Consider the following 17032-nt stretch of genomic DNA (forward strand, 5'->3'; position numbering starts at 1 on the left):
AGCCAAGCAAATCACATCATGTCCTCCCCACAGACTTAGACCATCTAATCACAGCCTCCTGACTTGAACCCTGCATGGTACTGAGCCCTCTGGCCCAGATCCAGAAATGCACTTAAGCTTCTGTTTAACTTTGTGCATGTAAACGGTCCTGTTGACTTCAGTAGAGCATCTTGTGTGCTTAAAGTTGAACATGTGCCTTAGTGTTTTGTTGGACTGGGGCCAAGGAGTGTAGTCGTGTGCAGGAAACATTTGCAGCTTGATAAGACTGTTAAAAGGTACCTCCTGGTTGCCCTTCTGAAGCTGATGCCCCATCACAGCCTGACTGGAGGATCCCCACATGACCGAGAGAATGATTTAATATTCCACAATCCTTTATATCATACTCCTGGCCATACGTGGTGCCTGTGGTCTGCTCCCAGGCTGGGTGCCCTCTGTAAGCATGGTTTGTAAAGGATCCATGAACGCTGAACACAACATAGAACAGTTAGAGCTGGTGAAAGTGTAATGGTGTACCTCTAATTAAAAACTTGGAAATGAGCTAGAGTATTACCTACGTCTGGCTTGCAGACAGGAAGGTGACATAATTCCTCTGCAACCCTAGAGAAACAGATCAAATGAATTTTTTTCATATGTATTTATAGAATCAAAGACATTTTTTGAAAAAAAGTCTTCTTATTTTAAGTAGCATATGAAGTTCACTGATACAATGAATTAATGGAAGAGGTTGGGTTTGTTTTTTTTTCCCAACCTTTTTCACACTCAGAAATCGTAGTGAATAGAACATTTTAAACAAAACAGTATTCTTAGAGGACAATGTCAGGAAAAGCAGACATTTTGTAAAAGAAACAGATAGTCAGGAAATATAAGAATCTTTTGGTAATGCAATGCACGACTACTCTGTACTGCCCTATGACATGTTGTAACTGTGCTGTAAGAAAAGATGACTCCAAAAAGAACCCGTCCTTTCCCTCCTGCTGCATAAAAGCAGAAAAACAGTGATATCTCCTAGAGGGTGTGATGTCAAGTTGGCATAAAAGATACAGGGATTGTCAACTTTGAGATAAGTTTTTAGAACAAGAAGAGGCTTTTGAGTAACTTGGCAGCTGGACAATTCCGAATGTTAATGGCAGGCCTCCACTCATGAATCCAGTCAAGTTATTGTGGAAAAGTTATAAAATGGAAAAATGTCCATACTTCAGAAGCTTTTAAAATTAATATATGTCCATACAGATGACAGGACTGTTTGGACTGCAGATTGAAGTCTCCTGATTCCATTCATGCCATGTTCAGTTTAAGGCATCTGAGGTCTGATCATGAGCTGGAGTGTATTCAGCCACTACAAATGTCAGGGTATTTTCTCTGGAGGTGGTAGTTGTAGGGGTATTTCTTCCTCTCTTTCCCCCTCTCTCCCTCTCTTCCTTTCTTTCTGCATTTTTTTCCTCTCTCTCTCTCTCTGTTGGATTTTTTTTTGGACCATCAGTTCCTGTATTTTGATGCTCTTCTATACTACTTACAGGTGCTTGTGTCAGCTCAGAGGCAGCTTTCTGCCAGCACCCAGAATCCCTCACAATGAACTGTGATCAGAAGGGAAGTGAGTATGCCTTTACTTCATTTACAGCAACACCTTACGCTTCTGGAAGGAACATCAGTCATTATATTATGTCAGTCTCTGCAGCTCTCTCTGGGATGGTCCTTTCTGCCACAATCAGGACTTGTGGAAAGAAAATTATATTGTTAGTGCAATCCTGATGTAAACTGCAGTGAGTATGGATGGAAACATAAGGTAGTTTCCAATTCAGAGACCCAGCTTAACATCTCTCCTTTTGCAAAGAGTGGGTTCTTTAGATACTTCAAGAAATTTGGCTACATCTGCACCAAACGCCGCCATCCCTTGCAGCGCAGTGCCCCCTAGCACTGCCTCCAAGCATTCCTGCAGGAGGGAGGGAAGGAGGCCACTTCTCTCAGAGAGCACCTGCAGGACATGGCTTTCCCTGGGAATTTTCACACCAACTCTTGACCCAGCCCAGTCATGCCTGGCTTGTGGGACCCGACAAGATCACAGCATGAAATGGTGTGGCTGCCCAGTAAAGCAGAGAGATCCTTAATTGTGTTTAACAGCGTGTTCTTGGTGGAGGACTGAAGTAACACAGATTCCTTTATTTGGTGACATTAACCCAAATATGAACTGTAATTTTCTCACATGAAGATCAAGGTCTTTATTTTCTCCTTCTCTCTCAGCTCTCAGGACATTTTTATGGCCATATAAGGCTTTAAAGTTTTATCTAGGCAAAGTAGATGAATTATAGTTTTTATTTTTTCCTTTGCATTTTCTCCAACACAGACAGGACACAGAGCAGGAATTCAGATGGAATTCTCCTTTCAGTTCCTTCATAGACTTTCTGTGTTACTTTAATCCCATTATAAAAATTTTGTATTTCAAATAAGCACTCAGAACCCTTGCTTAGCTCTTCCAGAGTACACTTTACTGGTAGGTCTCAAAGGAGAGAGGCTAAGATTGAATATGTAATAGATATTGTCAGATGATAAGATACAATATCTCTATTTAAAGATGATAAAATGAATGTGGAGTCAGGTTAAATGATTTAACCAAAGCCTCCTAGCAGGCACTGGCCAAACTGAACTTTCCTGAGTATTGTTTTCCTGATATTTAAAAAATAAAGCACTCCGGTTTCTTTATATAAAACACACCCTTCACCTGGCAAATAAATATTGTTTTTATTGTACAGTATCCATTCCTGCTTGAAAAACCTGGATCCCTACTAGGTCCTAACTGGCTGCACACAGGTACTACGACTCCAGGCAATGCTAATACATGCATTAAAAAAAATTCTGGATCACCTCTCAAACATTGGTATAGAAGACAGTAGCAAGCTTTGACACACAGCCAGCCTGCACACCATCCCTTCAAAGCAGATGTGCCCTGCCACCGGATCAAGCTGTGGCACTCCTTTTTCATCCTGAAAAGTAATTGTAGATTACTTCTCTGGGTTACATCTGAAAAGTGAACTAGATCCTATAAACAGCACAAATGCCATGTTACTTCAACAAGCTGGGTCAGCCTTGCTGTAAACTTTACATTCAGTAATTTCTAGCCCACTTTCTCTCCCTTTTCAGATATCTGAGAAGATGACTAAAGGCTTCGTTTTTCAGTTTCCTCTGAATGTGTCCCACATCTGTGTATTATAGTCAGTCTTACCATTCACACAGCCCAAACATCTTTAAAGTTTACTACAAAGCATTCAGCTTGTTAGTCCTCAGAACATGCAGGAAACGTGTTATTATAGAAATGAAGAAACATACTCAGACAAGTAACTTGGCCGGAGAGTGAAGGGAGGTTGTTTTGGAGCTGTGATTATAATCTAGTTATGTGTGGGCCTAAATCTCACTTATTTACACCAGTGTCAGGTTATGGAATAACTCCAGCTCCTCAGATACTGATTTGAGATGTCGTTAGACAAGGTGTATCATGATGCTGGCGATATCAAGCATTTTACAACACCAGAGAAAAATTGGAAGTGCTAGACACACCTCAGTTTTCTTTTGTGTTGCTCTGGTGAGGTCAGTGGAGTTATTCCTTGTTTACACCCAGTGAGGCTGAAATGTCAGTCCAATCTGACAGATTCAACTTCATCTGTAGCACCTTGAGCAGACAGTCCAAGTACCTAAGGAATTGTTTGCATAACACTTCTCAATTTTCCAATTTGAAGCTCAACAATTCAGACACTGATGTGTCTAAATCGAATGTCCTGTTTAATACCCTGCCTCATATGTACTTTCATGACCTGTTAGCACCTCATCACTATCTAATTTTTTTTACTCGTTCTTGCCAAGCTCCCATCAGTATTAACCCCCTTACACAGGCTGGGATTTGATGCACAATAAGGCAAAGAGGTCTCTGCCAGCAACACCCAACTTGAGGCTTTGTGTACCGGTGCTCCAAATAAAGCCTGTGTTTCCATAAAATTGGAGGCTTTAATTTTATATGGACAGTATGATTAAAGAAAAGGTGTAGGCTGGCTGTGTTTCACCCAGATGGAGCAGAATGGTAAATCTCAAGACTTAGCTGACTATTAAAAAATTTAGGACAGCTGGTGCCTGGCCTTTAATACCAACATAATTTATAACTAGACATGCTTAAGTCTCGCAAACCCCGTGGAAAGTACTCTGACATTATACACACTGGTTTGATACTGTGATTAATCACTCCTCAGTCCCCTTTGCAGGATAATAAGGCTGCCTATATCTTGCAGCTGGCAATCTCCTTCCTTACAGTCCCAGCTCTTCTATAACATTTACATTTCTGCAGCTGACAGAAATTACAGCTCCGAAAGGGGATAAGGGAAAACAAAACAAACAGGATTTTTCTATAAATTCCACTAAAGCTGCTCTGCTAAAATACACTTCGAGATTAAATGTTGGGAGTGCCTGGGTGGATATAGCACTGCTTCTTCCAGCTCGGCTTAGCAGTTTATGACCTCCTTGCTGACCGAAAGCCCTGAGAAGGGGAAGCGATGGGCGGTAGTGGTAGGGTGACAGGAGAAGGACCGTTTGAGCAGTGTGAAAAAACTGGAGGATGAAATCCTGCTTTATAGTTCAGGTCTTGTCCTTTTTTTTTTTCCCTCCATCCCCTTTTCACTGACTCTGGAAAGAAGGAAAGAACCAACACACCGCACTTCACTACCGTTTTTCTGATCGCATACCGAAAGCCCTTTACAATACTCTGTCTCCTCCCGCAGCTTGAAATCCAGCTTGCAGACAGCCGAGCTGCTTTCAGGAGAAACAGCCTAAGCTTTCCCAGCCAACAACAACCCGGTGCCTCTGCACACCCTAAGGTGCTCAGCGGCACTTGCTAAGGGGGAGGCAGGTCCTGAGCCGGGTGGCGGAGCAACTTCCAGGGGTCCGCACCCGACTACCGACTCTCTTCGGGCGGCACGAATACTTTTTAAAAAGTTTGAACCCTCTCGGCAGCAGAGTAGTAGTAGGAGGAGGAGGGTGTTGTGAAAGGGTGGTGTTGTGAGAGAACTTTTCCTCCAAGCCCCCCTCTGCTACCTGCGCCACCGGCCGCGGGGCGCCCAACCGCCGGCCAACGACACCCCCACCCGCGCGGGGCTGCGCGCGCCATGCCGTATAAGGCGCTGCAGCCGCGGCCCCGCCTCTCCCCGCCGGCCTCTCCCGCCGATGAGGTAATGCGGGGCTCCCATTGGTCGGGGGCGGCGGCGCCCCCGGAGCCCGAGAGGGCGCGATCGAGGCTATAACTCCCCGCACTGGCCCGCTGCTCCCCAGCGCGGTTCCGCTCTCCTCGGCACCGCACTCCTTCCGCTCCCAACCGCTCGGAGCTGCCGACTTGCCCCTGCACTTCGCCAGGCTTGGACCGTCCCGCCGAGCTAAGGCTGCGCTGCCGACGCCAGTGAGAGAAAGAAAGAGAGAGATAGAAAGAGGGGGGTGGGGTGTCAGTGCGTAGAGTCAGTCGGTCCGTCTGTCCGTCTGTCAGTCAGTCAGTCCGTCTCAACGCGCGGGCTGTTAGGAAGCGCGGATAAAGTCAGGGGGAACATCCCCAGCGGCTGCCCTCCTGCTCCGCAGAAGTGAGGAAGGCGCCTCGGGAAAGGGGGTGTAGGGGCAACATGACGGCGTGGCTGAGTTTCCTCGTCGTGTTCCTCTGCAGCTGGAGCCTGCGGGACTTGGTGGTGGAGGCTTGCACTTGCGTCCCCATCCACCCGCAGGATGCCTTCTGCAACTCCGACATCGGTAAGTGAGGCGGGCAAAAGGACTCTCCCTGACCTTCAGCTACTTGGGACCCGGGGAGGGTTTCCCGGGGGACAGCCGAGGCTGTTCGCACGGGGAGGTGGCACCTGCCCCGCCGGTACGAAGCCCGCACCTCTGGAAAGGTCTGCCGGACCCTAATGGGCTGTGTTCCCCCCTACCAGTTCGCCCTCGAGCGACCCAGAGTGAAAAGAGAAGTGGGGAGGGTTAAAGCGGTACAGGTGTACCTGGCTTTCCAAGATAGTCATGGCTCTGCCGGTAGCTGCTGCAGATGCCTGGGTCAGTAAGAGGTGTGTGGTGGCAGACCCTTGCCCAGCCCTCCAGAGAGGTGGTGGGGAGCAAGCCCCTCCAAGAAGGACTTTGAAGAAGTCAGTAAGAGTGGCTTGTTTCCTACAGTGAGGAAAAAACAGTTGTAGGTGTGGGCAGCCAAAGTTTCCTCTGCAACCCGGTGACAAATGATAGGCTGAGTTCCCTCAAGCCAGGAGACTGCCTGTAGTGGTTGGTGTGGGAAAGTGTGGCAAACACAGGCTTGTGGTGCTGGGCTGGTAAGTCCAGGAAAGGCTGGAGAAGCAGGTAACAAGTGTCTGTGCTTTCTGCATGTTCCATTGCGATTTGTGCAGCTGTGGGATGTGTGAACATGCAAGCACTTTGAAAAGTTGAAGCGTTTTTTACAGGATTCAGTCTGATGTTCTCAGCTGTGGGTTTTAGCATCCCCAGGGGTCTTCACTACACTAACTTTAGCTAGGGGACAAGGGGAACACCTAAAATATCTGAGAAGGAAGTCATGGAAACTCTAGTCTCAAGTTCTTTGGTTTTTTTGTAGCCAAGGGTGGTTAACCAAATACGGTTACTGCTTGCAAAGTGTCTGTGGCAAAGTATATGAAATCAGTTAGTGGTGTCCTTTTGAGTTAATACTTTGACATATGTCCACATAATGATAAATAATTGCTGTCACTTCAGCTGTTGTGAGTGGGCTGCACAAGTGAAGTCTTATTGCACCTCTAGATTGTCTTGGCAGTACAGTGTAAAAGGGGCTGGGGGACTTTGCACTGCTGGTACCCACACAGTGCTGACTCCGAGTGAAGTCTGCAAAGAAGGCCTTCTGGCAACTGCTGTGTAAGTCAAATAAAAATAATTCTCACTGCGGTAGATATTGCACCCCTTGCTATCAACCCTGCCAGTGGCTGTTTCAAGTTAACCAAGCTTACTGGCAAAAAAATTCTCTCTTTGCCTTTAACTTGTCCACAGAAACTACAGTTTTGCCTGGCTATTAATCTCTAGTTTATATAGTGTATCTGCTCTTGAATGCCAAAGAAACCATTACATGTTAAAAGTGCTGGGAAGGTTACAGTTAGTTTCAGTGATGCTAGCCTGGAAAATATTTAAAAATAGTTTTATAGTGGGGAATTCTTCCAGGAAACTTCAGTATTCAAAGTTATGTTGCCGTTTTCATAGTTGGGATCAGAAAGTGTGCCATCAAAGTGGCAGCAGCCAGGGAGATTGTCCTTTCTGTGAAAGTGAGACTGAGAAACCATTTTTCCACAACTAGGGCTGATGACAGCATATGGCCTTCATTAGCGGTATTTTGGGAGAGAAGATCTACTTTCTTGCTCTGATTAGGTCCTGCTAAACTAGATTAAGGGGTGGTTTTCAGTTTATTTCAACTTTCAAAAATTGTGTTAAATAAATTTTTGTTATGAATACTCACTGGCAGTATATTTTTTCTGGATGCATAAGTGACTAGGAGTGTGGTAAATGATGAAGTATCATGTTAACAGTGCTCCTAAAACTCTAGGGCAAAAAGTTTTTGTGTTTTCTACTCTTAATTTTGGTTGAGTTCAAAAGTAATCTTCATCTCTCTCTCTCTTCTGGACTATTGATTGTATCTCATGCCTTGGCTTTGCTCTGAGATAGAATGGGTAAAAAAGTTTGTGCCAGTGGGGCTGCCGTGCCTTCAGACCTCACTGCAATGCAAAGGAGGAGAAGCACAAGGGGAAGGAGTAACTCATTCTAGTAGATGACGTAAATGCAAGTATGGTTAGGACTGCAGTTCTCTGTGATGGAGTGAAGCAAGAGTAAATCCTTATATTTGCTAGAACTGGCTGGAAAATGTGATGTTTCTGCAGGCTGATTTTAGTAAAGGCTGTCACGTTCTTCATGCGCTGAAAGGGCAAAAAGCACAGTAGAGCTTTCTGGTCCTGGAGGAGTTAATCATCTCCATGGAAACTGATGGCAGTGTACTAGTGCAGTGTTTAGACAGACTAAACTACACGCTGGGTTATAAAACACATTGTGGGGAAGAAAGCGACTTGGCAGCAAGTTTTTATCGCTCTTAAAACTCCTGACAAAATACCAGCTCAAAAGGGAGGAGTCAATGCAGTGAAGGCTGGACCAAAAGAGCTTTTTAAAATAGCTCCTAAAACAATACAAGAAATTAACTAGCTAGGTGGCAGCCTAGGAAAGGCTTTTCATCTTTCCAAGCCCTGAATGTTGTTGAAGAAGAAAAGTTTGAGTTGAGGAGTGTAATGTAAACTCTTACTGTTGGTCTTTCATGCCTACTCAGTGAAGTCTTACTCTCAAGTTTGTTCTTATCTTCTTTGATCTGATGTCACTAGGCATTTAATTCTTCATCTTTCTGTGGTGTTCTTATGCAGCCTCCTACCTCTGCAGTCATTAAAAGTTGTTAAAGTTTATTTGATGCTCAAATAAACCCATTGGAAAGGGCAGGGTTTTAATATATATGTCTTTGGAAAGTGAAGCTTGTGGTCTTCTAAAGTAGGCTTGAACTCCATACACAACAATAACTGGGTTTTTTTTATTAGTAAAAAGAGGGGGGAGTAGGAGGTGGGGGGAGAGGAACTACTGCCAGACTAGTCACAAGGGGTCTTTTCACTCAGCCTGAGTGTTCTAGCATGATGAATGGAGCAGAAGTGGAGAGGTGTGCCTCATCTGGCCCTGTGAGGTCAATCAATAATAGAATTGCTGTTTTAACTCTTGGCTTTCTTTAAATGGATAGGTGAGTGCCAGAACAGGCAGTACAATAATTAGACAAACAGCAAGATAAACAGCAACTGCTATGATTTGCCATCTGAACTTTGCTTCCTCTACTCCTGCCCTCTGCTTACAACCCCTTCCAGATGTGAATATTTTCCTTTTGTTGGAATTTAGAGACCTTTTGAAAGAACAGACACCAGGCATGTTTTGTTCCATTGTGATGAAGCTGTGACATTTCCAGTTGGACATAGCTGACATGAAAAGGGCTTGTTTGTCCTTTTTTTGCAGGAGCAGCAGGAACTTTTGAGCTTGGCTGCTGAACCTTGCATTCACACGTTTAATAAAAACACCTTCTGCCTGGCCCCCTCTGCCCAACCTCCTCATAAAAAAAAAAAAAAAAAGTGAAATTGCATGCTGGATTTTGACAAACCAGTCTGAGTGATAAAGTACTTTGTCCACTCCTATCTCACTTTTATCTTGTGCATATACTTCAGAAAAGTGCTATGGCATTACTAGCTATCTCTTACTCAAGTTCAAAGGAGCTTGAAATAACATTCCTTTCTCTAGTTTGTATTGGGGGAAGAACTGGCTGTTTCAGCAAAGATGCCAGTGATTAGTGCCCCTCTCCATTCTAAATAACCTCACTCCTGCTGAGTAGGAATTGGCAAGCTCTGGGGAGATGAGGGTAAGCTCTTGGGGTCCCTTGGTGTTAAGGAAGCCATTCATTCCTACATCCTGTCATTCCTGTAGCACTGAGCTCACAACACCTGCAGTGGCTAGCCTCTAGCCTCCTTTGAACTGGGAATGTCATATGGAAATAACAAGAGATGGCAGAAAGGGAGAAATCTTGTAAATTTGTTTAGCCCCAAAATCTAAGCAGCTAATTGAAAACTTGTCTTTTTTTCTTTCACTGGTTTTCTTAAACTGGTCATTCCACCATATCCCTAATGAACTTCACAGACAGACAGACAGAACAACTTGATCATACATGAGATTTTGAATGTGTATTTTTTTGCCTTTACCTATACTCTGTAGTGAGGCTACATTTTCTATCTTATCCTTTAAGGCAGATACATACCCTCTACCAAATTAACCAAGAAGTTAAAATAAGGCAGCTCGTTTGTTAATATACCAGTCCTTTGAGTTTAGATGAATTTCAAACAAATTTGAGCTACATATGATAATGGCTGCACAAGTGTTACATCAACTTTGGAGTCAGACTTTGGTTGAGGAAGCAATTATGTGGATCATTTTTAGACTGGACTTCCCTTTGAGACATTTTCAAAGCAGGAAATCCAAGAAATGCCCTGTGAAACTTAAAATAATAATAGCAGTAGAAAGTACAGTGTGTTCCATTTTACTTGGGGAGAAACTAAGGAGATTTGTATAACTTTTATGGAATTCCAATGTCCATGGCAAAAATGTGGTGGAAAAGGGTGTTCTTTGTGCTGGTCATGTCTTTTGGCGGAAGGATGACTATTCTAAGCTGTCTTGTCCTATTTAATAGAAGTGGAAATAGAAGTTGGTTATTTGTTGGTTTTGTTGGATATTTGCAGTTCAGGTCCCTAGCAGAGTAGAGAGATCACCTTTTGGGATATGGAGTTGGTCACCTCTCTAAATATTCGTATTAAAAAATGTAGTGGAAGTTCCAAAAGATGTAGTGCAGAATGTTGTGTAGGCTCCTCTGGTATCTTGTTACTACTGCATCTGCTTATTCCAGGTTTCCTGCAGGAAGCAACTCCATCAAGACTGCTGAGGCAGTGGAGACCCAGATGTTCCAGCCTTGAGTCTTAAAGCTTCTTGCTTTATGTAGGCATTTCTTTCTTTCTTTTTCTTTCACTGGTTTCCCACCTGTTCTTGAACTCTCCACCTGCCAACTGCTCCTCTGATGTTTCTGGGCAGCAGTGGGCTGGTGGGAAGTTGTTTTTTAGCTTAGCAAAAGCTTTCATCTGGGGCAGGAAAGGGTCTGCTTTGTTCATGTGTGTTCTACCAGATAAGCCCATTTGGTTGTTTGCCTGTAGAAGTGGCACAGGGTGACACATCCATTCTCAGCTTCATCAGTGGACTTCACATTTTCCAAGACACTAAATGTGGTTAGCCCAAGCCTTTCAGAGTCTCTTAGATATGGCAACTGGATTGGCACCTGATGAACTGGATCTCTGTGCTCATGGATAATCCCACTGACACTCATAGTGGGTGGAACCAAGAATCTTCAGTAGGAGCACTCAGTGAGTCACCTTGGCCTTAATTGAATGCCAAAGCTATTGAGCTGGAAATGGAGGTTTCTGATGTAACAATATTGTCTGCAGTCATACTTTTTTTCCCAGAGCTCCTGTACCATGTGGTGCTCTTATGTAGCTCAACCAAACCAAACATGCATCAGTGAAGAAAGGAGTTTGTTTGGTCTGGCCGGGAGGTCTTGTCATTAAATGAAACTTCTACCGGATGCTCCCTGGAAGTTCACAAGAACTAATAAACCTGAGAGGACAGCTTGGTTCAAGTTACAGGCAAAGCCAAGTATGCTTTCCTTGCCAGCTCTGAGCAAGACTAAGCTGGGGGACTAATTTCAGTCCTAATAACGTCTGGAGTGCATGTGGTTGCATTTCCTTTAATGATGACTTTTTTTTTTTTTTTTTTTTCTTGTTTAAGATGAAGAGGCTTTTGCTCTGATGTGCTGCTTATTGCTGTAGACTTTAAGGCTATGATTCTGTCCTTCACATTACAAATTTGGAACAACTTAAATGATACTGGTAAAATCATAGTATCAAGAATCAAGGGTTGGACTTGTTGATCTCTGAGGCCCCTTCCAACCCAGCCACTTCTATGATTCTATGATAGTAGTGTAAAAGGTAAAGCAAAATTGGGCCTTTAAGCACCAATTTGTTAAGCAAATGCAGAGCTCTTCAGCTCTTCTTAAAGGCCTATTGTAGCTTATCTAAGCCTGTGAAGAACCTCCACATGTGACACTTGAAGTGTTATTGGTGTAGCTTTCATGGGCTGTCACTGCTCTTCAGGCTAACTACACCCTACATAGGCTTCTACATAGGCAAGGCTGATCAGAGTAGCTGACTGCATTTGGAACTGTTGCAAGACTGTCTTTAATGTTTCTTCAGCTTTCTGGTGCTTGTTGCAAATATCTGAGCAGAAGGTTAATCTCTTTGGTAACCCAGAGTGCTCGGGGTAGAGAGGAGGGAGGCACACTGGTGGGGATTTATTAAGCCAGATCACTTTCTCTAAGTATATACCTGAGAGAGTGTGCCAAAATTAACAGTACTCAGCCCATCAGTGACTCTGCTACTTGTGTTATATGCCAATAGTGGGCTATTCCTTCTTTAAACCAGGGTTAAAATGGGTTTTCTTTTGAATAACTTGAGAAAAGAATTGTGAATTTCAAATTTCTGCTATTTCAGAATATTAGGCTGGTGCTGGCCCTGGGGCAAATGACACCAAGGTGGGCTTACCCTCTTACACTAGATCTAAAATCTGGCCCAGCTATCAATACGTAAAAGAAATACTGGACCAACCTCATGACTTGTGAAATGTGGCTGGTCTTGGTTGTATTTCACAATCTTGTATCTGAGCTTGATTGGACTTTGTGGTTTCAGGTTTCTGAGAGGAATGCTAGAAACACTAGAGAGCTTAAAACTACTGCTAAAAAAAAGTTAACCTTCTACTGTAATATGAGGTATCCCCCTTGAGGGACCAGAGTGAAGACTTGGTGCTGATGATGTCTAATAACATAAAAATGCAAGTAGTTTTACACAACCCTGATTATTTTATTTATTCAACATTTCTGCCAGCTAGAAAATATTCTGTGGGTCTTTTGGAAACAAGATAGAAGTCTCTTGAGTTGTGTGCTGGTAAAATAAATGTTGACTATGAATAGTCCAGATTCCTGGTAGTGTTTATACAAGACCTTTCCAAAGGGCAATTTCAGCCCTTAGAAACAGTATACAGGCAATAAAACTCAAGTTAAACAGGAGAGAGATGAATATGCAAAACATAACATCAGACCTCATCAGCTATCGCCAAGATATGCCTGAGATGTAGAATCTCATTTTCATTTCAGGAGGAAAGGAGGTGATTTGGGAGACTCCTGGGACTGAAATGAGCCAGGAACCAGCTGAGAACAGGCTGTGGGAGAATGTCTGGGAGGCCATTGTCAACTTGGGTTGTGCTGCTGGAGAGATAGTGGTCTGTCAGTGGGCTCAGGTCTGAAAACTTCCATCTTTGTTACAAGCTGGGGAAGAGGATGGTCACAGAACTAGGCTCAGTGGGAAGCTTGTAGTGGGAGCAGGTATTTAGGAGCTGTAGGGGTGGGAAAGGCCCTTCGAACGCTGGTCTTGGAGTATAAGGAGGAGAATTACTGGAGAGATGCATGGAAGTATTGGTGCAGAATGAGGCACAGGTTGCTCAAACTAAGAATTGTTAGCTATGACACACAGAAGGCCACCTCATCTGAAATGATGTGGGGTGTCCCCAGGCTGAATCTAATCCATCCAGGAAAGTGAATGTGCTCTGTGCCTGCACAACACACATAGGTAGTACAACTCACATAAAACAACCCAGTGCTCTACTGATTGATCTTTAGCAGCCTTTAGCATATTTTTTTCTGCCTGGCAATTGAGGTGTAGGCTTTGAGAAAAACAGGCTGCAGAGACTGGCCATGGACAGAGCACACGCCCTTTACTCTAACTGGACTGTAGCCAAGCTGTTGCCTTCCTTCATTCAGAAGAATGCAGAGTTCTTGCAAATAGCCTTCAAGAAGTGCAAGTTGCATGGGTGTGGGCCTCCTTTTATTTTCATCAGGTGAGCTATAAGGAAGCTACAGCTTAGCTGGAACATGATGCAGATTGCTCACCTGGAGAAGCAAATGAAATTAAGCTTGATATAGCAAACTGTCAAAAGGTGCTTTTGATATATGGAAGGTAGTAACCTGACCCAGTACACATGAGAGATGAAAAGAGAGTCTGCAAACAGCAGATCAATTACTGTTCAACACCTATTTGTTATTGATTCTGGACAAAAATGTACACTCTAATAAAAAAAATCCATAGCCTTCCTTAGTTATCCATCTGTTGTTAAAGTGTCAGTGCATTGTAATCCTGGTTTTTGAGAGCTTAGAACTATTTTATTGGGGAGATAAAGGGAGGTATGTGTAAGGGGCCAAGGATGAAAAAGGGACACCATGAATTTTTTTTTTCCTTCTTAATTTCTTGATTTTGGTGTGAAATGGTCCAGGTTTCTGCTTGTCTGCACAATTACTGGTACTTCAGCAAAGTGGACAGAAATTGCATGGAATTTGCACAATGCTTGCATGGATTGTGTTAGCTACACCAGGTGGAACAGCATGAAGGTTAACACATTATTACTTCTTGCTCCCTGGTAGTTAATTAAAAAAAATAAATCCTACAATGGCACACAGGAAAGAGAAGTACTGCTATTCCACAGGGCCGTGTTGAAAATTACCCAAGCTCCTGCTGGCCTATACTGAAGGACATGAATTCTAACTCCCTCATTCTGTACTGTAATTATGGTATGGGGACTTCAACATCTGTTTCCTTTTCTCCATGTTTCCCTCTGTATTGGGTGTAACTGCAGTGCAGCCTGCAGGGAGGTCTGCTGGCATTATGTTAGTCTGTTAATTCTGTATAGAAACATACTGAAGCATTGGTTCAGACAAGTTCAGGTTTTTTGTGATCAGTGAATGCATGAACAAGTAAAAATCTTTCTCTTCTGACATCTAATCAGCCCCCTCAAATCTCTTGCATCAGCTGCAAATAGGAAGCTCTCCCCCTAGTGAGCAGGTTTTGGTGTTGGTCTCCAAACAGTTAAAATATAAGGGTAAAAATATGTTTACTTGGACCAAGACAGGAAAACCACAGAATGGAAAACTTCCACTTGACTTTGAAAGACAGGAAATAGCTGGTGCTGGAACGGCAACAGGTAGAGGAGAAGAGAGCCAGAGGATATCTGTAGAAAACCAGCTATTCCCCAGAGACTTCTCCTTCAGCTCTGTGTCCTTCTGGGGAAAGGAGTTCCAGGCTGACCCCACTGTTCCAAGTCCTTTATACACTTTCCAAACACCCGCCCCAGTTTCCTACTTCCTGCTTCTTCTGCTATAAATATTCTGCCTGCCTTTCCTATGAAAATTAGAAATGGATAAGGAAAAAAATAAAAGAGGAATGCACATTGCAGACTAAAGTATAATGAGGTGACAGTATGAAACCACCTTCAGGCACTCTCGTGTGAAGTGTGTGATCGCAGAGTCCTTTCTTTGCTTTGGGGTTGCTGGGTCCCCTGTTTTAAATTTCCCTGAGAAAAGGGAGTGAGTCCTTTAAGAATGAAAACAGTCTCCCTGTTTATCATACTCACCTCTGGACTAGGTTACAGAGGCTTGTTTCTAAGTAAACAATTCCCTCCAATAAATTATACACTACATATGGCATGGAGCTACAAGCTGAAAAATTTCTGGTATTTGGGAGGAGGGAGGGTGAGGAGAAGAGGTTTAAGAAGGAACAGGAGACGGTAGTTGAGGGACCACACTACATGGAAAAGTATAGCACTTGCAGTAATGAATGCCTTAAATGAACTGGTGAAGAGGATCAGTCCAAGAGGAAATAAAACAGCTAAGTGACCCCTGGGGCACTTATGTAGCCATCATGTACAGTACTTCAATAGCCACAAAATACCAGGCCCTCCCTTAGCATCCTGCAGGGCAAAAATCACAAACACAGAAGCGTGGGAAGACAAGAGCACCAGTTCCTATGCAAGAACCTCAGTACTGGAAAGGATTGTGCAGGGGGTCAGGGTGAGTTCTTAACCCCTTTGTTTTATGTCTCTGAATATGAAGAGCAGCACCTGTCCCTCCTCCCCCTCCCCATTTTTTTTTTTTTTTTTTTTTTTCCTTCTCTAAGGGGGCAAAGGATTAAGGATTTAGCTGGTTATTTCCTGAAAGGATCAAGATAAAAAGCAGACTTCAATAAGTTGGTTTCCATCTTCTCTACAAGCAGTATATTTTCAATAGAATTAAGCAGCTGTCCTGCTTTTTCCCCACAGTGTAAGAGTTTGCAGCTTTACAGAGAAGCACAGAAATAGAGGTTTTGACAGGATCAAACAGAACTCCAAGGTGGCACTTTAAGAGACCCCATATTATCACAGAAAGTTTTTAATGGAATATTATCCACCCAAGCAGAAACTCCACTGGACCTGGTGGCAAATAGCGAAAGACCCTTATCAGCATGATGCCTTTAACATCTTTACTTGTAACAAGCACCCTGCAGCAGAACCTGTGACAGTCATATGCATTATCCAGCTAGGCTGGTGCTCTGATCCTGAGGAAATACAGACCCCAGAAGCCTGATGTGGGATAGTCTGTCATCCTGTATCCCCTTCTGTTCCTGTCATCCTAATCCCTTGTAGTTAGAGATCGATTCAAACCCTGCAGTTTTAAGTTCCTTCCAAAATTATTGGAAAGCATTTATTATTTTAACTTTGAAGAGTCTATTTTTGTTATCCTTATGAATATCTAATTACGTCCCAGGTACGCTTTCAAGTTGCAGCTATCTCTTGAGTTTCCCAAGGTATTCTGATTTGCTCTTTTTCTTTTTGACTAGGAGACCAACAGGATGGGAATCATGAATGTATTCATATTTTGTTCTGAGGATTTTCCTGACACCAAATAATTGTGGAACTATAAAGCTAGGAGTAATAAATCCATGTGTTACAGAGCCCTACATCTGAGCCCTGCATCTCTCTGTGTTACATGATTTAGCAGAAGCGTGCTGGAGTAGCTCTGCCACCTTGATCCCAAGGACACCTGTCCTTCCTTTTGAAAAAGCAGCAAGCAAGTTGGGAAGCAGGTAGTTACTGGTCTGTATTCCTATACCATGTTTAACTGCTTGAAGAAACAGTGTAGACTGAAAGAAGCAGGCAGCACCTGTGTATTTGGCTGGATGGAAAACAAAGCTTTCACTAGTACCGGAAAGTTTTCAAGCCAATAGGTTCCTTCCTGTCAGTGCAAGATACCATGTTTGTTTCTGAATGCCCTTCTGTCATACTGATTTCCTCCAGTACTAATGGCTGTTGGAAGAGGTAGGGTAAAGGGAAGCACTGGGTCTTTCTTCCCCTTCTGTCTCAGAAGCTGTTTTCCTGTTTGTCTTTTTATGTGGTGTGGAAGTTTGGGCCACTGACGTTAACTTTGTCCTTTGCGCTGTTTAAAGCTCTCCTCTTCTGAATCTGATGACATTGCCTACAC

At 43.5% G+C, this 17032-nt stretch overlaps 2 protein-coding genes and 1 long non-coding RNA gene across 3 annotated transcripts in view; 2 read left to right on the forward strand and 1 right to left on the reverse strand.

The window, feature by feature from the left end:
* The window catches only part of LOC139788926 (uncharacterized), a 55228-nt gene extending 52525 nt beyond the window's left edge, over positions 1-2703 (forward strand). The window contains exon 3 of the long non-coding RNA XR_011722983.1: positions 1517-2703. This is a non-coding gene — a long non-coding RNA (uncharacterized lncRNA). The remainder of the gene's footprint in view (positions 1-1516) is intronic.
* SYN3 (synapsin III) overlaps positions 1-17032 on the reverse strand; it is a 199298-nt gene that overhangs the window by 83805 nt on the left and 98461 nt on the right. The window lies entirely within an intron of this gene.
* The window catches only part of TIMP3 (TIMP metallopeptidase inhibitor 3), a 35769-nt gene continuing 23984 nt past the window's right edge, over positions 5248-17032 (forward strand). Inside the window, exon 1 of the mRNA XM_071729261.1 lies at positions 5248-5766. Within this exon, the coding sequence (XP_071585362.1) occupies positions 5643-5766 (124 nt within the window). The 5' untranslated portion in view covers positions 5248-5642. The remainder of the gene's footprint in view (positions 5767-17032) is intronic.

This window comes from Heliangelus exortis, chromosome 1 (genome assembly GCF_036169615.1).
Source record: "Heliangelus exortis chromosome 1, bHelExo1.hap1, whole genome shotgun sequence".
Lineage (NCBI taxonomy): Eukaryota > Metazoa > Chordata > Aves > Apodiformes > Trochilidae > Heliangelus > Heliangelus exortis.